General features: G+C 40.7%; 1 protein-coding gene across 1 annotated transcript in view; it reads right to left on the bottom strand.

The window, feature by feature from the left end:
* Nucleotides 1-13131, bottom strand: part of nrxn2a (neurexin 2a) — an 82684-nt gene extending 69553 nt beyond the window's left edge. The window contains exons 1-5 of the mRNA XM_034549991.1: nucleotides 12432-13131; nucleotides 11678-11698; nucleotides 6562-6591; nucleotides 6310-6321; nucleotides 174-475 (exon numbers count right to left, since the gene is read on the bottom strand). Coding sequence (XP_034405882.1) covers nucleotides 174-475; nucleotides 6310-6321; nucleotides 6562-6591; nucleotides 11678-11698; nucleotides 12432-13131 — 1065 coding nt within the window. The remainder of the gene's footprint in view (nucleotides 1-173; nucleotides 476-6309; nucleotides 6322-6561; nucleotides 6592-11677; nucleotides 11699-12431) is intronic.
* Nucleotides 13132-18177: the final 5046 nt, after the last annotated feature.

Below are 18177 nucleotides of genomic sequence, written 5' to 3'. Positions count from 1 at the left end.
AGCCAACACAATTTTTGTTAGTGTTTACAATGATAGTGGACTATAAATCCTATTCATATAGGACTGGTTTTACTTTGACCTTGTAAGAATATCATCCAAATGTTAAATATAAGTATGTATTGTGTGAAAGATACAAGAAAGACGCACGTCACAGCGGCTGGATGTATACCCACCTGGCGGAGGTTGCGTGTCACTTGAACATCATGCCAGACATTGTCGTTGAACTTCCCTTTGGCGGGTTCCACGAGGGCTTCGAAGGCACCGGAGCCCAGGTTGATGACCAGCCACAGAGCTCCGTTCCTCAGGGACAGGTTGACGTAGTCAGCTGACCTCCCTGTGTGAAGCAGCAGGCCGTTCCTCTGCAGGGTCCGGAAGGACATCGTGATCTCATCCAAACTGCTCTGAATGGGAGTCTGGGACAGGTTGTAGCTGAAGAACTCATTGCCTTTGAAGGTGGCTACTGACTCCTCCTGCCCTGAGAGGGGAGAAGAAACATCTTAGATAATTGCCTCCGTCACCAGACTTACGTTTGACTTACCTACGTCAGTATATTCACTACTTCAGTGGCATGTTGCGATAGGTAAGGTTTTGGTGAGCAAAGCAAAATACAGTGCAGTATTATTCAAGAAATCCATTTCACTAACACCAAAACTAACATGAACCAACCGTGTCCTGTACTGTACACATTTGTGGAGCTATTCACACGTGCTACGAAATCACCATACATTCTGATGGACGTATGAAGGGAGATCACAATTGTGCCTGTTGCTTGCACATTAAAGGATAGTCCAGTGATACTTTCTCATTGTTAACAAATCCCATGAAATGACCAAAACCGACAATAAGCTGATCCTACTGTGAAGCCAAAGCGTGATGTAGCTAATTCCTCTCTGCTGCAGACCTCTATGAAAACAGTGAGTCAGAGTGTACACTTGGTGACATGATCCAAATGAACACAGGCACTGTAGTTTACTGTAGTAATGTAAATACTTCCTTGCAAACAAAATCTGCAGCTGAAATGAGCCCCAAGCAAATGAAAAATGTGCTTCTAATTCAGTAAAGTTTGCTAAAAACTACAGTTAAAAATATACATTCTGGACCTGTTTTTAAAGATGTACATCTTCCGTAGGAAAAAAAGGACGATACAGGATAGGGAAGTTATAAAGTATTGTTTGTTTTGGTGTAAAATGGCTTATCCATTATTCAACAGTGGTGGTTAAAAATGAATACTAAATAATATAAATGTGTCAGGCTTGGGTAAACTTCTAAATCACAGCCACAGTTTAAATAATTTCTAGCGAGGATGTTAAACATACATAACAATCTGACGGCTCAAACTATTTCCCTGACTGCTCCAATAAAAGCAGTTTTCAGGTTTAAGCAAAGCAGAACAGAGATCTTCTCATCATTTCTTGTCATTCAACATGTTAGCAACATAACTTTTCACAAGCTGCACAGATGACCGTATTAATGTGCCTCTGGTGCCAAACATCTTGACACATAAGACACAAAATCATTCTTGATATTACAGCCGATCTCACCATGACGCTTTAACAAGATGAAGCTTTTTGATTTGAGTTTTTGACAGTTATTGCCAACATAAGCTGAATGACTATCAAAATGACAAGATTTTGAATAAATAAAAAAAGATATATTGCAGATCGATAGATAGACAGACACACAGCTATGTTTGCACATAGAAGCCTATAAATTATAATATACATTTTGGAAATTAAAACTATTTCGGAGCAAGTTCTTTAATATTGTGACTGTGAAGTTATGCAACAACATGAGCGCAGCAGACTGAACTGAAAACTGAACTCCACACCAGAGTGGTAAGAGGTCATCCAGCTTTGCATCAAATGTTGTTTTGTGATTTTGCGAACGCGTCCAGTGGGATTTGTCTGGGCTGTATTGTATCCTGAATGACTAAACAAACTGTATCAATTCTGCTCTGTGAGTCACAAAGGCCTTGCACAAAGACTTTATGTATTTTGACAATAATATCATAATAATTTTGAAATCCACAGTAGATTTTCCAGGGTTGTACTTTTTAACATTAAACCAAATTGGGTACATAATGTTACCTATTGTATAACATATTTCTTGAACACATGTGTTTCAAGCCAGTACAGACATCCCTTCTTTTGCTTGTTTATGAGATTCAGCCTTGAAGCTACTGAACAAGCTAGCTAGATAAGCTGTCCCCAAAGCCTATGTTTGTTTGTACAGTAAATGTCAGCTTCTGAACTCCGGGGCCAATTTAAGCCAACAGGATCAGTGGTCCCATTAGTCTCTATTGTTTGAGCCGTGTACTTACTCAACCACTGAGGAGCAACTTGCTAAGCTGTTGTTGTTGAGCTTAAATGTGAAGTTTGGCATTTGACTGATGTTGCAGGTAAAATGTAAAGCACTGAGTGGAGGTGCAGAGTCAGTGCAGTGAACAATGAAGGCAACTTATAGATCCATCCATCCATCCATCCATAATCTTGGACAGGTCGCTGACATATAGAGACAGACAACCATTCACGCTTGCATCCATACCTACGGACAATTGTGAGAGATCAATTGAGCTAAGCTGCATGTTTTTGGACCGTGGGAGGAAGATGGAGGATCCAGAGAGAACCCACGCTGGCACAGGGAGGACATGCAAACTCCACACACAAGGCTCGCCTAGCCTGGGAATCGAACCCCAGCCCCTCTTGCTGTGAATCAACAGTGTTACCCACCACACCCGATGGTGCAGTTAATAACTCCTCATGCAGAGCAACCATTTAATGTAATATCCATGAAAGCTTTTCTCATACAGTCCATATTACAAAAATGTGATCATATCCGATGCAATTGTCTTTTTTTCATTCCAAGGTTTCTACAATGAAGATGTCAATGTGGAAGTGTGTGGGTGGTTAGAAAGGCAGCGAGCCACATCCCTGCTTTCCTGAGAGGTGTCTGCAGCAACAATGTTTACTAGCTTGTGAAAAAGGTAATACTGGCTGTGTTTGCTCTGACACCAGACTTTGGCTCTGACTCAGAGGAAATGCCATCAGAGACACTGGCTGCAGTCACTGCATCTGCTAAGAGAGGCTGCTGGAGCGGTTTCACACTTATTTTGCATGTTGCAGCTGACTTGGGGCAGAGCCATAAACCTTCTACCTTGGCTGCTGTAAGACAATTGCGCTAAACTATTTCTCCATGAAAATACATGCCCATATCAGCAGGAAAAACAAAGGCTCAGCAGAATATAATGGCAGCGCCAACAATCTTGTCATGTCTCTCATGGCTTCTCTTCTCATTCTCACATCTTGCTGCTTTGTGCTACCCCTGCCTCTCTCAGTCTTACTATCCATAAGTCCATCTCCTATCTACTTGCACCCCATTCCTCTAAATTCAGGATAATGTGAAGTGGGGGGAGTCCTTGGGGCGCTGCTCATGGCGATCCAACAAAGTGTGCAGCTACAAAATATGGAGGGAACTGGGTGCCACTTGAACATTGGACATGTTCACTTTAAAATAGATAATAGCAGCTGGTGTTGCCCCCATGCCCATGTCTAAACAGGATTATGTGTAAATGTACCGCCCAGAGCTATACATTAGGTGCTAACTGTCACAGCCTGATGCACATCAAACACTGTAGAGGCAGAGGGTCTTGCCATCAGGAGGGAAGAAATTATCTGCTACTACTTCTTATTAGCCCACCTGTTCCAGACTCTGCTGCAATTACACCATGCTGCAGTGGCTGCACCACATGAAAAGGTTAACATGTGTATTGCTCAATAATATCAAGCTTTACATCTGATTAATTTCAAAGTGGTCCAAAAACCCGGGACGCCGATGGCAGTTGCTGACCTGATCAGAGTCAGTTGTCGGCTAGTTGTCAGTTAGTGTGGGCACGTAGATAGCAGGGCAGCAGCTTACCATTTGTCTAGAGGCAGGCACAGGTGTATCTTATTGACCTAGGTGCTCAATAAGCTACACCTGTGCCTGAATAATCTCATTATTGACATTACATCTGTGTGTACACACTGGCAATGCATTATTAAGCCCACGCAAAAAAGCAGCCACTCCCGAATTCCCCTGAAGTCTGGAGAAATACTTTAGTTCATTTGAAAACTGTGAGGGGAAAACTGTGCCGTATATTTTATTTTAAATTATTTGTGACCAAATTAATTTAGGTCAAATCAAACCGCTCCCTCGGGTGTCCCCTCAAGCTAAATCTGGGACATTGTCAAAGTTAATAACAAAGGTTTGTAGTGACATTAAACGGCAGAATAAAATGTTGATGCCTCATGTATATCCCAGAAAGCCAGATGCACTTTACTCTGTTACTAATTGTTGCAGTGCTACGCCGGAGCGTAGCTTGAAGGCGTATTTCTATAAATCTTCATTCAATAATCAATTACCAACTGCCTCTTATTGATGCATGAAATGGAGCAATTATGTTTAGGCCTAATTTCATGACAGATCCCATTGTGGTCGGCCTTTGGTACCCAGTGGCTGTATGACTTACTAAATATTTGATATAGCAGCGTTATTCTAGGACAGAAGAAAATGTTAATCATTGTTGAAGCAGTAGCAGCATGCAGTGTATCCAATTGCATTGTTCTGTCTGCATATGTATCAATTGAAGTATAAATTAAAACGATATTTTTGGCTTTGTAAAGACTGATTACTACTTCTGTACATGAACAAGTTGTTCCCTTAGCTAGCGAGTAACCAAAGAATCCAAACCTTAATCTATAATGTCACAGTCCCGTATAGCCTCAAGCTGCACTATTTATAGAGGGTGAAAAAGGGGTGTAATCATACTGTGAAGTTTTCGCTTAAGTCTTTCCATCTACAATAAATGACCTCCGTATTAGTGTTATCAGTTCTACACCAGAACATGTGTATGAGAACACCCAGGGTACTGCCACACATTCTTCTCATCTTCTCCAATTTGTGTCCCATGAAAGTGGAAACAATGTAATCCAAAAATGACATAAAAAACTATTTCAGCTAACATCTGCAGGGTATTCATAATGATCTCTTAGAATGATTACACATACTTTTCAGCACTGAGTGTTTTGAAAATAAAAACTGATTCTCCTAATGAATGAACATGGTTTCTATGAACGTGTAAAAAGGAGCTGTTACAATAACCAAATATGCTCAGTCGTTTCGAGAACATAACTTGTTAAGTGTTTAAAATTCAACCAAGAAAATATTTAATCTCTAGATAATAGTCTCAGTAACATTTTGCTGATGAGGAAAATTAGAACTTTATGAGAGATTAGCAGGAGCAGTAGATGTATACTGGCAGAGTGGGTCATCAAGGTCTCTGTGTTTGGAGACACGGATTGCCATGGAGACGGGATGGAGACTTTTGTTTGAATCGCACAATACGTAGCAGAAAACACAAAGCAGGGTTAGGGCTATACCCATACTATTCAGTCAAAATGCCCCTCAAAGTATTTGACCTTTATTGCATTGAATTTATGTTTTTCTTCGAAGGTTTTACATCGCAGACAGTAACTAGACCAAAGTTATCCCGTACTTCAGTGAAAACTGTATAGAGAAGGAGCAACATGATAACTCTTCTTTTTTTATGAAGAAGAACAGGACATCTTCATGATTCTTAATTGTTTACTGGCAAAAGCTTCCTCCTGTGTTATCTCTTCCATCAGTAGATTGAAATATGTGCTCATATTAATATGCAACACATAAACACTACTGCAGTGAAGAAATATTTGCGACCAAGGGATTCATTTTTATTAACAACCTAATAATCGCACATTTCAATTCTGAATACAACAGCCTCCAGAATGCAGAAAAAAAGCTAAATAATCTCCTTCAAGAAATACAGTATGCCTGTGTCTACTTCTGATTATTTCAACAATAAGCAACGCAGTTGGCAGAAAAATATGTTGGCATTGTATGCAAACCATGGGATACGTTGATTGTCATACGTCGCATTATGCTTGCAGAAACATTTTGAGGCGATTTGGGTAAGGTTAGAAAACCTCATGGTTTGTAGTCAAATAATGACATAACAAACAAACTTTAGCAGACTTTCTTAGATAATGTTACATAACAAACGTGTGTTTGATCATTATAAAATTAAAATAAACTACAACATTCAATGTATTTGTGGTTTCCAGAAACGTAATATGCCAACAAATCTTTTCCTGGCAATTAGGCTGCAATGACTTGCTTTTTGTGCGGCCCTGAGGCATGAAACACCTTTATTTTTTACTTTGGACACCTGTTTATTTTCTTTGAAAACACCATGAAACCAAAACCGAAGAGATGCTATGAGCATAGATGCATTACCTTGGCGAAAAACTGCAGAGGTCAAAGGTGATGTTCCAGTAGCTCAGTCAGTGGTCAGGACAAGGGTTTGACGGACACAGATTGAGTGAGTAGTGAGTATAACATGACAGGAAGCAAAAACGAATAGGCAAGTATATGAAAAAAGAGGAGAGGAAATATTAGTGCAGCACAGTTAACTGAAATGATTTCAGGGAAGGGGAAATGTTGTGATCAGGTGGCTGGGAAGGAAAAGCAAACCAATAGACCCCATACCTTGGCGGTTTAACATCAGGTGCGCCAGACCTTGAGGGAAAGAACAGAAAAAAGGATACGAAAACAGGAAGTTCATAAAGAGGTTTGGGAGAACAAAAGCATTGTCACAATGTTGGACTGCAGTTTGTGACAGACATCCTGGGGTAGGTACGGATGTCAAAGTTTAAACTAAAATATAAAGGGGAAACCAAACTAAAAACAGACAAACATCTCAAGGGAGGAGAGGGAAAGCAAGGAGAGAAAAAAACATCTTGATTGGTGCAACCCTTATAGGTAGTTGCTCGCACAGATGCTTTTTTCTAAATGGAACACATACTGTATGTTTAATTGATGGCGACAGCGTTCGAGATGTACCAGATATACATAAATTCTACTTTATGTAACAATATAAAACCACTTGGAAACACTAGTTCTATGATCTCCAGCAGGGCGCTATAGGCTCAGCCACTTGTCTCTATGCACTGATATTTACATGTAAATGGTCCGCAAATCCACTTGAGCCTATTTAACATTCAATATGGCAGCGTTTTGTAAAAGGGCAGAAGTGACACCATTCCTTATCCAATAAATCTTTAGCGACCATCGCTCTATTTCACAGAGGATTTGCTAATGGAGCTCAATAGGCTTAGGTGGTGGAACACTCATACAGGACATAACAACCATCATGTAACAGGTCGACCACTAATGATCTGCCCCACCTAACCTTTTAATTTTGGGAAAAAAAGCATAATTGAGCTGTGACTTAAATCTGCACTGTGTTTCCCCTCACTGACTATAAACTCATGAAGCAGCCAGCCAAGACAAAAAATCTCCCCCTCCATATTTTGTCAATTAGAAGATGCTGCTGTGGTCGCTGTGTTGGACATGGCGGCTACCTGCATTGGCCCAAACATCAAGCAGCATTTCGTGGTGCAACAGACAGTGTGTACTTCAGCTTTGCAATACTTATACTTCCATAGATCTATGGAAGCAAAATACAAAATGCGCTGCAGCCCATCAATCACATAATATTGCTGAGCAGTTTCAGGTGACGGTGTATAAAAGTCCAGCTGGTCGGCCTGAGAACACTGCGGCAATCAAAACCAAATTATATTCAGTTTTGTGTGTCTCTCCCTCTTATGTCCTGCCCTAAGACAAATATCTCAATACACCGGCCAGAAATTACATGGCATACTTCACATGCTCCTCTTGCCAAAAAGGGGATGACACAATGCAACACCTGTGTGGAGTACACAAGCCCCGCTGTGCCAGCCAACACAAACAGCTCTCATCGGTGCATCAGCATACAGACTCACACAGCAAGTCCCTCACTCACGGTTCAAGTCCCCGTTCAGTCGTTAGATGAAATCTCACGAAGGGGCCGGCCGGCACAAATCTCCTCCACACGTTCTACTGGACAGGGCTGTTCATGCCGCAGCTCTGGCTGTGGAATGGACATGATTACCCCTGGGAAGGCCCTTAGCCTGCCAACACGTAGGCTTTTGATACAGTGTCTAATTGCAACACCAGTGACTGAGCCTCTCCTTTGACAAGATTCGACCACAGCCCTGCCTACCCGGCACACAAAGAGCTGACGTGTGCACCCCCCACTGTGGCTCTGCATTCTACATGACGAGCCAACGTACGAAGGAACGAGGCATAAAGAGCGTTACATCATGATCTCATCCTCGACTAGACATACTCAGATCTGACCGGGCTTCATCTTCTGCCGGTGTCCGTATCTTCCTGCACATCACTCAGCAGAACTATGCTGCAGTAACAACGAGGGTCTACAAAAGGTGTTTGTTAATCATTACCGGCGACAAAGACACACCCAGCAGCTGAGACGGCAGGAGGAAAATCTCTTTCTGCCATCTTTCGTCCATGTAGGGAGGTGTAGGTTTCATGCTATCCAACAAATATGAAGAAGCCTTCACAAAGCCATCGCTTCGTCATGTGGGGGGTGCTAAAGTCTAATTGTTCACTCTTGTGTTTGCTGTGGAGCTGGAGAAAGGAGCTTTGTTCCAAAGGATTCGAAGCTACGACGACTCCACACATTTGAGGTAAACGGACCGGCCTCCCTGACTGATGGAGACTGATGCTGGTGACCAAAAGGGCAGGCAGCACTTAACAAGTTCCTCAGCCAACAAAGTCTTCTCTGAGTGTGTAGTTGTCATCCTAAGAGGTGATGGAAAGTGGAGGAGGAGTGGTGTTGTTGCTGCCCTTGTATAAGGCAGCCACCCATTGACTATGCTCATCCTAGTTGGCTGAGCCTTACATCTAAATCTCAGTGTGTGGAAATGCAGAGATAACTGGCTCGACCTGTAGAATCCCATTGGGAAAGCCTATATGAAAATAAACCGCTTTTCCTACTAGTAATCTACCAGTTTGCTATTTTAAGATAAGATGCAAATAGAAATGTATAACCAGTCGATTGAAGCTCATTTTATTAGAAATGTAAGTAATTTGCTTTTAGGATCCTTTTGATTCGGCATTAGTTTATATAAAGTACATTTTTAAATAAATAAAAACAATCCACTGTTCTAGCCCGTTAGGAATCAGTCAAAGTTATTAAGGGGAACTTCTGACAGATAGATTCCAAGAGTGCTGCCATGTCAGCATAATATTATTTTTGCTTTAACTAAAAATGTTTTATGTAATAAAAAAAAGTCTCCTACTGCCCTCTTTTTTCACTTATTTTATTCTTACCTTACCTTTTACAATTATCTTGATTTTTCAAAGTACAGTCACCAAAATAAACTAGCATATTTATATAGATTGGATGGTATAACATGTTCTATGAACACACTTGAGGAAGGTAATTTAGGTAAGTGGCGCTACCAAACACAGCAAAATACATCTTCATTTTACTTTACTTATGATAGTATGAACCTTTGGGAACACTCCTAGCCAGACAAACACTGCTGTCTAAGTAACCTTAATTAAACAAATAGTGAAAAAAACCAATGCAGATGTTGACGGACCTCTCAGTCATTAATATGACATTAATTAGCGAGCATCTAAGAAGAAAGAGCCATTGCATGAGGATTAGGATTTGCCAAATTTGTTTTTCCTTGAAAAGTACAGTATTATGGAGCCTGTTTTAATGAGGGATTAGACCAAGGTCACTGCTGCTGAAAGATGCAAGCCCATCAGGACCAGCTGCGTTCTTTCTTTAAAAGAGTGCTATACTTGCTTTGGCATGTCTGTAGTTATTGGTACGTCATCACTGTGTACCTGCACGTGACAATCTACAGGGGGAAAAACACAAAGGCAATGTGTTTGCACTTGTGTGAGTGTTGTGTAAGGTTTCCCATGCATGTATATTGTAGAGATTTCGCACTCTTCTGTATCTGAGGTGGCTGTCCTTATCTCTATCCCACAGACCTTTTTTTCTGCACATAGGACATTGGAGAATGCTGCACTCTTTGGGCATTAGAGCATGTTCCACTGTGGCCTTTGTCCGCACAGATCAACGGGAGCCCACGTGCTGCACACTGCCGTTGAACTCAGAAGACTCACCTGCGGTTCCCAACGTTTACTGACTTAATGCAGTTCCTCAGATAAATAACGAAAATTCCTGCACCACTTAAAAAACCCACAGTCAAAACCAAATATAGCATATGGGTTACCATCTTTTCCATCTCTTGGGAGATGAGCTAACGCATAGATACTTCTATTTCTGTCGCTGCAAGGACATCAAAGACATGCTGGCAAATAGCACATGGAGTTGTATGAAGGATAGAAAAAAAGGCATCTGGTGAGAGTGATTTTACTGTTGTCATTGTTGTTTTCATGCATTCTGCTTTGGGGATTGTCTCCATGTCAGGCTTTAATCCAATAAACTGAAACTTCTGATGTGCTCTCTTTGCAGCATGTCATCTAATTGCTGTGAGCAGAGCCATGCCATCTTTGTTCTTATTAACAATGAGTGCAGAGATGAAACCTATTTTCCATTACTGAAGCTTACAGCCATATACCAAGTCCTCCTTATGTGCTGTTTAATATACAGAATCTATCCCAAAACATGTCTCATCGTGAACAAAATATGAAATCTAATTGAATGTATACCAATGTTATTGCATTGTTGTCATAAAAGCCATTCTACACTGAGCCACTGCACATGAAGGCATTAGCATTTCGCAATCTTTGGCCTATTCTCCTGTCGTGCGCCAATCGTAAGTGTAAAAAGGTGAATTTCGGAGAGCAGGTGCGCATGGGTCGGTACATTTTGAGTCGGTAACAGTGATTTATAATGTGCAGTGGATCAGTGCACATTTCGCTGGTCTCCTGAGCCTGTTGGCTGCCCTTTCACCAGAACCAGCGGTCCTTACTGGGGGAGATGGATGTCTCGCTCCGATGCCGACTAAACAAATCTCCCTCCTCACTTTCAATCTTCATTTCAAGTTCGGTACGTGCACCTCATTAGAAACCAATCCCCTTGAATCACGGTCGGTTAAAATGCTGCCAATAATAAGACAAGTGTCTCTTTTCTTGCCAAAAGAGATTGGTTCCTCTTAAGAAAATAATTCTAAATGCATCTATGGAAAAAAATACTTAATTTTGGAAATAATAATACAATTTAATGAATGCCAAAGCCTCAGCCATGTTATGCCATGGGATGCCATCATGTTTTGAGTTTAATTCACATATTTAACTTAGAGCATAATGGCGTGATGACTTAGTAAACCGTAACTCTACACAGTAGCCCAGTTCAGATGAAGAAAATGTGAACTTCAGAGAGGAAAAATACACAAGTTATGAATAATAAAACAAAGCATGTCTGTACAGTTGTTTTTTTTCTGATATGAAGTATATGAATGCTCCCAGTATTATAAAACACCCACGTACTCTGCAGACCTCTCCATTCACCTTCAGCACACTGATTTTATATACAATGAGCATTCAGCACATAAAGTGCTTTTTTCCATAGTGACCTTGTGACCAGTGATAGTATATTGCCTTTCAGCTTAATTTGTTGGATGTCATAACTGCAGTCCAAACCGACAATAACAACCTGATAATAACCAAACACACTCTCACACACTGATGCTGTGGTAACAGCCTTTAAAATGAGAGCATCACAAAAAACAAATGACGCTCATCATTATGCTCATTACATTAAGCATTGTCTTACCTTCTACATCTTTCTGGACAGCTGCAGGAGGATGAAGAAAAAGAGATATTAATGTATTGCTGATTGTGGCTACTTCATTTCATGCCAAAACATGCATGTTGACTGACACATTTATCAGCTTTCAAGCCAAACATGTGTTGTTTTAGAGAGAATCTGACGTCTGTTGGCAAAAATCATGAATTACTTATTTGCATGCTTCTTGTCTATACATAAAGAGTTTCAAAGCTCACATAATTTGCCAAATTGTGTCCTTACTGTTTTGTAAACACTACAAAAAAAGACATTTGGTGGCCTGTTAAATGTCTGGGTTGTAAATGTGCAAACATCTGTCACATTAGGAAGCCGTTATCCTCTTTGACTTGAAAAGATAATTGCTGAGGGAGCTGGACTCTCACAACAAAGCACCATTTCAGTACTACTGTGGTATACTTTGACCTGGATCATTTAAAGTGGGCTTTATTGATTATGTTCTAGAGCCTAAAGAGGTTTAGACCATATACAGTACTTAGGATGAGATATTAAGGGATTTTATTTTAACCATTTGTACGCTAATTCTAATCATGAGTCTGGCAAACATTTTCAGCAGAATACATTAGCATTAAATAATGCGATTAGTGTGACCAAAACAAAAGGTAAGATAATTAGTGAGTTAATTATATTCAGAGAACGAAACACATTTAACTAGTAGAATAATGTCCACAAATCATACAGCCCAAAATACATCTTGCTTCAAAGAGAAGGATATTTTTCTCACCTTCATTGCAGTACGTCCCCCTGTGGTTGGTATTGATACAGTCACAGAGGACCTCTCCTTGGCTGACGGAGCACAGGCCTTTGTTGCCGCACGGAGAGTGTGAGCCACATATGTACTCCAAATCACTATGAACAGCTTGGCCATCCAACAGTAATGGAAGTGCCTCCCCCAGTTTCAAATTGGCTATTAGGCCCCGGAACGGCGGCTCGTATTTAACGGTGCTGGACGTCAGGGCGGAGAGACGCACGTCAGGTGAGATCCCTCCTACGTAGAGGTCACTGGCCACAACCATCTCTTTCCTCTTAGACTTCACCTCAGCGACTTTCTCTTCGTTGTCCACCACCAGCCTAGTCTCTCTGTAATCACGAGAGAGAAGGACTCTGTGCCAGCGAAGGTCGTTGATCCGCGTCTCTGTGTGCACGGAGGCTGGTTCGGCACAATGGATGGTGAAGCGCATGTGGAGCCTCCCATCTGCAATCAGAAGCTCCAGGAAGTCGCAGTTCCCGCCATCATCCAGATAGAGCACCAGGGCTTTGCTGATGTTGGTATTCAGAATAAAGCTGAGCTCCCCTGTTGCTTTGGCATCCCACTGGCCGTAGCGTGTCCACTGACCAGGGACCCCCTCATATTCCAGAGCCATTGCTGATAGCAGCAACCCAGCTAACAACAGTAACCACGCCTTAGCTTTACACCTGCCCATGATGGTTACTATCTACACCTACTAGCTCCCCTGTGGTCTCCAATTCATATGAATCCAACAAAGCTGCAAGGAGGAAATGTTATCTAGTGTCTACACTTCTTTTGTTATCACACAAACTAGCAGAAATAAGACTGCAACTCCCACCTGCAGAAAATGAGTTCCTTTAGCCTTGACTGTCTATCTTGAATCTTTTTGCCATCTCTCCATGGGAGACACGTGATAGAGTGAACAAATGAGGCACATTGCAGAACACTTTGCATCTACTTTGGATGGGCTTAGAAAAAGAACAAACAACACGAGTGATCCACAATACTGTGTGCTTCCTCGTCTTCGCCATCCAGTGTCTTGGCCTCCATCCAACACTTTTCCTGTCAGTTCTTCATGGGTTAGCTAGACACGCAGCTTAAGTACAGCCTCCAATCTTCTCAGCTTCCCAACATCCTAAGACATAAAAGAAGAATTGGTAATGAATTGCTGGAACAATTGATTGTACACATAATTATCTGCAATCATTATGAATGAAATGGAAAATGCAATACACAATCTAAAAAACTATTACAATGTCAGAGAGGCAAATGTGGAAATTGATAGAGAGGTTTAATTGTTTTGAAGAATTTAGCATGCAGAAATGCTTCACATTTTTGGGAGCCATTGTTTTTTTTTTGTTTTTTCATTAGGATCATGGCTCCACAGCCTAGATATTCCAGCAGCAGGCCATCAACACGATGCTTTAGAAAAGTAGTATTTCAATCATGGCGCTCCACCTCATGTCTTAGCATCCAGGCAAAAAGAAAAACAGAGGGTTCACTGGTTTGCTGAGACCTGAGCTGCTTTTCAAAAGCTGGTGGAAAACAGTCTGTTTCATAAGCACCCCTACAGATGTGTTGGTACAATCCATGGCCTCACTAACTTCAGTGCTGTTGAGCCCCTTAAGCCCTCAGTGCTCCCTGGGATCAAGCTAAGACATTACAGCTAAATAACACATGCAGGCCAGAGACTGGGAGTGATGAAAATTGAAGAGGTCTGTGTTAGAAACAAACAATCATACATACAAACAAACAAACAAACAAACAAACAAACAAACAAACAAACATAAAATGCAATACTTTGTGATAACAAAAGAGGGTGCATCTCCCAGGCCTAAGAGCACAAACACAGTTATGCATCAGTCTTCGGTTGAAATGGGAACCTGCTTTGTTTATTATCATCATTCACAAATGCTAAAAACTACAACTGGTGACCAGTCATACCGTTAATTTATGTCCAGGGAAACTACACATATTCTTAGTGACAACATTTTTATTCAAAGAATGATGGTGGCGTTTATTTATCTTTTCGTTATTAACAATTTCCCAACAGAGAGCAAAGCCAATAAATAATGAGTTCATTCTACAGACAAGTGCTTGTCTGTGTAGCCACAGCCTGTTATAGTTGTTGCCTCTGTGCCAATGAACTCCAGTGCTGTCCAAAACCTATTAAAAACACATCAAAAGAGCTACACCGATGTGTGATCCAATTAAGTGATCAAAAACTAAATCAGCAGCTGTAATCTATTCCAACCCATTTGCACAAAGGAGTGGAACAACTCCGTCGAACCCTAGGATGCCTCCATTACTGCATGATGCCCTACATCACATGTCTGAAAGAAAACTCACCATATGTTTGTGTATACCAAATGTATACACAAACATATGTTGATCTCTTAACATTCACAAGTAACAAAGTCCCCACCGTACAGAGACAGAAAAAGGAATACAGATACTGTAGCAGTTTACATACAAGGTACTGATCAACTCAAATGCAATCAATCAGTCCACAATAAATACAAACCACTGTAAACAATATGTCAAGTTAAAGCTCTGGGGTTTGCAAGGAACCACAAAAAGAGCTAATTTGTCCACAAGCAAGAAATAATCTTTATGTTATGTTACACTGAGTACACTCTTATTTATAGGCCTTTCTCAACTAGGAGCAGAGGCATTTCATGCACGTTTGGCCCAATTTCATCTCTGCCATAGAGAGAAATATGATGTGTGTTATAGTCTGCAGGGAATTACCGCCTCTGTTGGGCCTCCTGCTGACGAGGGACTGCCAACATTGGGTTTATTTGCTAAAGGTAGATGTCGCAAGAAAGAGTGCATCACAGCAAATGAATCAAAGTTTCTCCTCAAAGTATCAGAGAGCTCCAGGCTGGGAGAAACCCCTTCTTATAGATGGTTTTATCATGGGAATAGCTATATCCTGAAAGGTCATAAGAAAACTGACTCACTTCACTGGATGAATTGCAATTTGTCAGGGTCAGGTACGGTGTGAAAGGATTCTCAGAAGCTGTCGCAGCTGAATATTTGGGGTCGACTTCAGCTTACTTTGAGTCAGAAAAACAACACATTAGCATCATTTTATGTAAAAAGACAAGAAAGCATGAGGTGCTTTCAGCTTCATGGCCTCGCCACATGAGAACTGTTTTGCAGCAACTCCCATTAAGACATTTATTAAGAGAAACTTGTGCTCATAATTAAATGTGGGAGCATTTTATTATATGCATGTGTATCTGTGTGAGTGAAAGTGTAAGTGAAAGGATGTCCTTCCGACTTATCAATGATCAATATCAATCAAATAAGAAAATCTGAATATGATCACTCAACCCATAACAAATAACAAAAATATCATATGACCAACATAATAGTAATATGCTAATGTTATGTTGAGTAATGTAGCTGTTATAGTTTTCAATAGCAGGAATAAAAGAATAACAAAAGATAAAAAACAATACAGCTTCCCAAATTGAAATACATTAATTTGAAAGTCGTGCTGATCGACACAAAAAAACTAAAAGGAAAACTGGTGTCCATTTACACAAAGCAATTTTGTGACTATTTCACGAACTGCCGTGAGACTTATGATCAGTGGAACTATGAAATCATTTTCAGGAATATGTATTTCGTCCCCCATATGCACATGCATAAACCACAAATGTCAACCACATGACAACCGCATGGCAATCAATGCAACAGTAGTTGAGATATTTCAGTCTGGACCAAAGTGGTGGCCCAACCAACAAAAATGTAATTTATTGTGTATAGCCCAACATTGACCACATTGACCCCAAATTACAAATGTGCCTCAATTTTTACATTCTGTAGACAGTGCTCATATGATACACACAAAATAATGTTGCATGTCTTCTTTAAAGGTACTCCCTCTCAGTCATATGGCTGCATACCAGCAGTGCATTTTATGCATTGTATGAATAATTTCAGTGGATAACTTCCATCTGTACAAATGTACGTATGTATATGTAAATGTCTCATTAGACATCACCTATATGACAAATACCATTATGTGTGGATGTCACCTTACTTAGCCTGTATGCTTCTGAGTTACTGTACATTTTGTTGTTAAAATATATTAAAATATTTAAGAAAATGTTCATATTTACAGAATATTATGTTATATATTACAGTATGCCCCCACACATTAATATTCAACACTTTATTGTGCTAACAATCCTTACTTTGTAGCCGGGGAAAGGAACAGCATCTCATAAGTGCCAAAAGGAAGGCAAAGTCCTTACAGGCGAATATATGGAACCTCTATGATTGGTCGCTGACAAAGTGAGAGTGGAGGGCTGTCAACCTGACACCATTTCAACCGTTCAACTTTCTCCACTCAATCAATATATATTTACTTAAATGGAACATTCTCAGGATCTAGGTTTTCAGCACCAGCATTATTACACTGCCAAAGTCATTCAGCATGAACGAGAGCCAACCTGCTACCCTGGGAGAGGACAGAGGGGCACAAAGGGGGGCTGGAGGTTCAACAGTTACTGATTGTGCATGTGCAGAAATCACAAAGACTCAACGCTGCAGGAGATTGAAGTAAACAGCTTTTACTTGAATCCATGGCTGACATCAAACAACAGGGATCTATCTGGGTGTGATACTCAGTAACGTGTCAGTGAACACAGTGAGCGATCTTAACGCTGCAGAATCAAGTCCGTCGCAAACTAAAAACACATCTTTTTCGACTATACCTTGAATAGGGAAGGTAGAGCCGTAGTAGCACTCTAGTAGCACTTAAATGTCCCTTACCGATAGCACTTTGTTGTTTAGCACTTTAGTAGCACTTAAATGGCACGTACGGATAGTACTCTGTAGTTTAACGTTATTGAAGAAATTGTACTTGCTTGATTCTTGTTGTTCTGAGTTTGGACTCATGGTTTAATGCACTTATTGTAAGTCGCTTTGGATAAAAGCGTCAGCTAAATGACATGTAATGTAATGTAATGTCAAGTGTGTAAACAGGTGGGAGAGCAAAACAGGAAGTGGACAGTGGACCAAATGAGTAACTCACTCATCTGCCGCAAGAACACTTGAGAAATCTGATGGATAATGGCAATAATAAACTGTTACGATAGACTGTTCCATGTGCTACTGTGGGAGTTATGTATTCATAACCGTTTTTAAAATCTTTAGTGTTTATCCATGTACATATATGATGTAATACTTTGTTGTTGCAGAGGGATTCAACAGTATGCTGTTTGAGTCAGTAGAGGAGACAGAGCTCAAGGTCTTCTTGTCTTGCAGCAGTCAATAGTTTACCCAAGCGGTTTGTAGGCTTACATTGTACAAGAATGCAGCATTTGTACCCAATGTACCACATGGTTATTGTTCACCAGCTGTTTAGCTCAAGTTTCTACTCATCAATGTTCCTATGTGAGGACCAGTGGAGGTTGATTGCATCGTCATTCTCTAAATGGCGCCTGCAAGACCTAAAAAGCAATCTTAATAGGCCTTTAGGAGCTAACGTATAGAAAGCCGCGCTCTATATGCATGCCCAATCTACTTGAGGCATGGGTCTGTGCATTGGGTCAAAGTTGTTCCACAGCTCTGTGCTCATAGTCTGAATGATGCAGGAAGCAAAACAGGGCATGTTAGTTGCCAAGGTGAGGTACTGTCACCCCCTATGATATATCTATGCTATTATACAGAAATAACCTCTAATGCTGTGAGGCATAGCTCTTGATTAACTCTCAAATAACTA

Source organism: Cyclopterus lumpus, chromosome 14, assembly GCF_009769545.1.
Source record: "Cyclopterus lumpus isolate fCycLum1 chromosome 14, fCycLum1.pri, whole genome shotgun sequence".
Classification (NCBI taxonomy): domain Eukaryota; kingdom Metazoa; phylum Chordata; class Actinopteri; order Perciformes; family Cyclopteridae; genus Cyclopterus; species Cyclopterus lumpus.
This window is presented reverse-complemented; position numbering and strand designations above follow the sequence as displayed.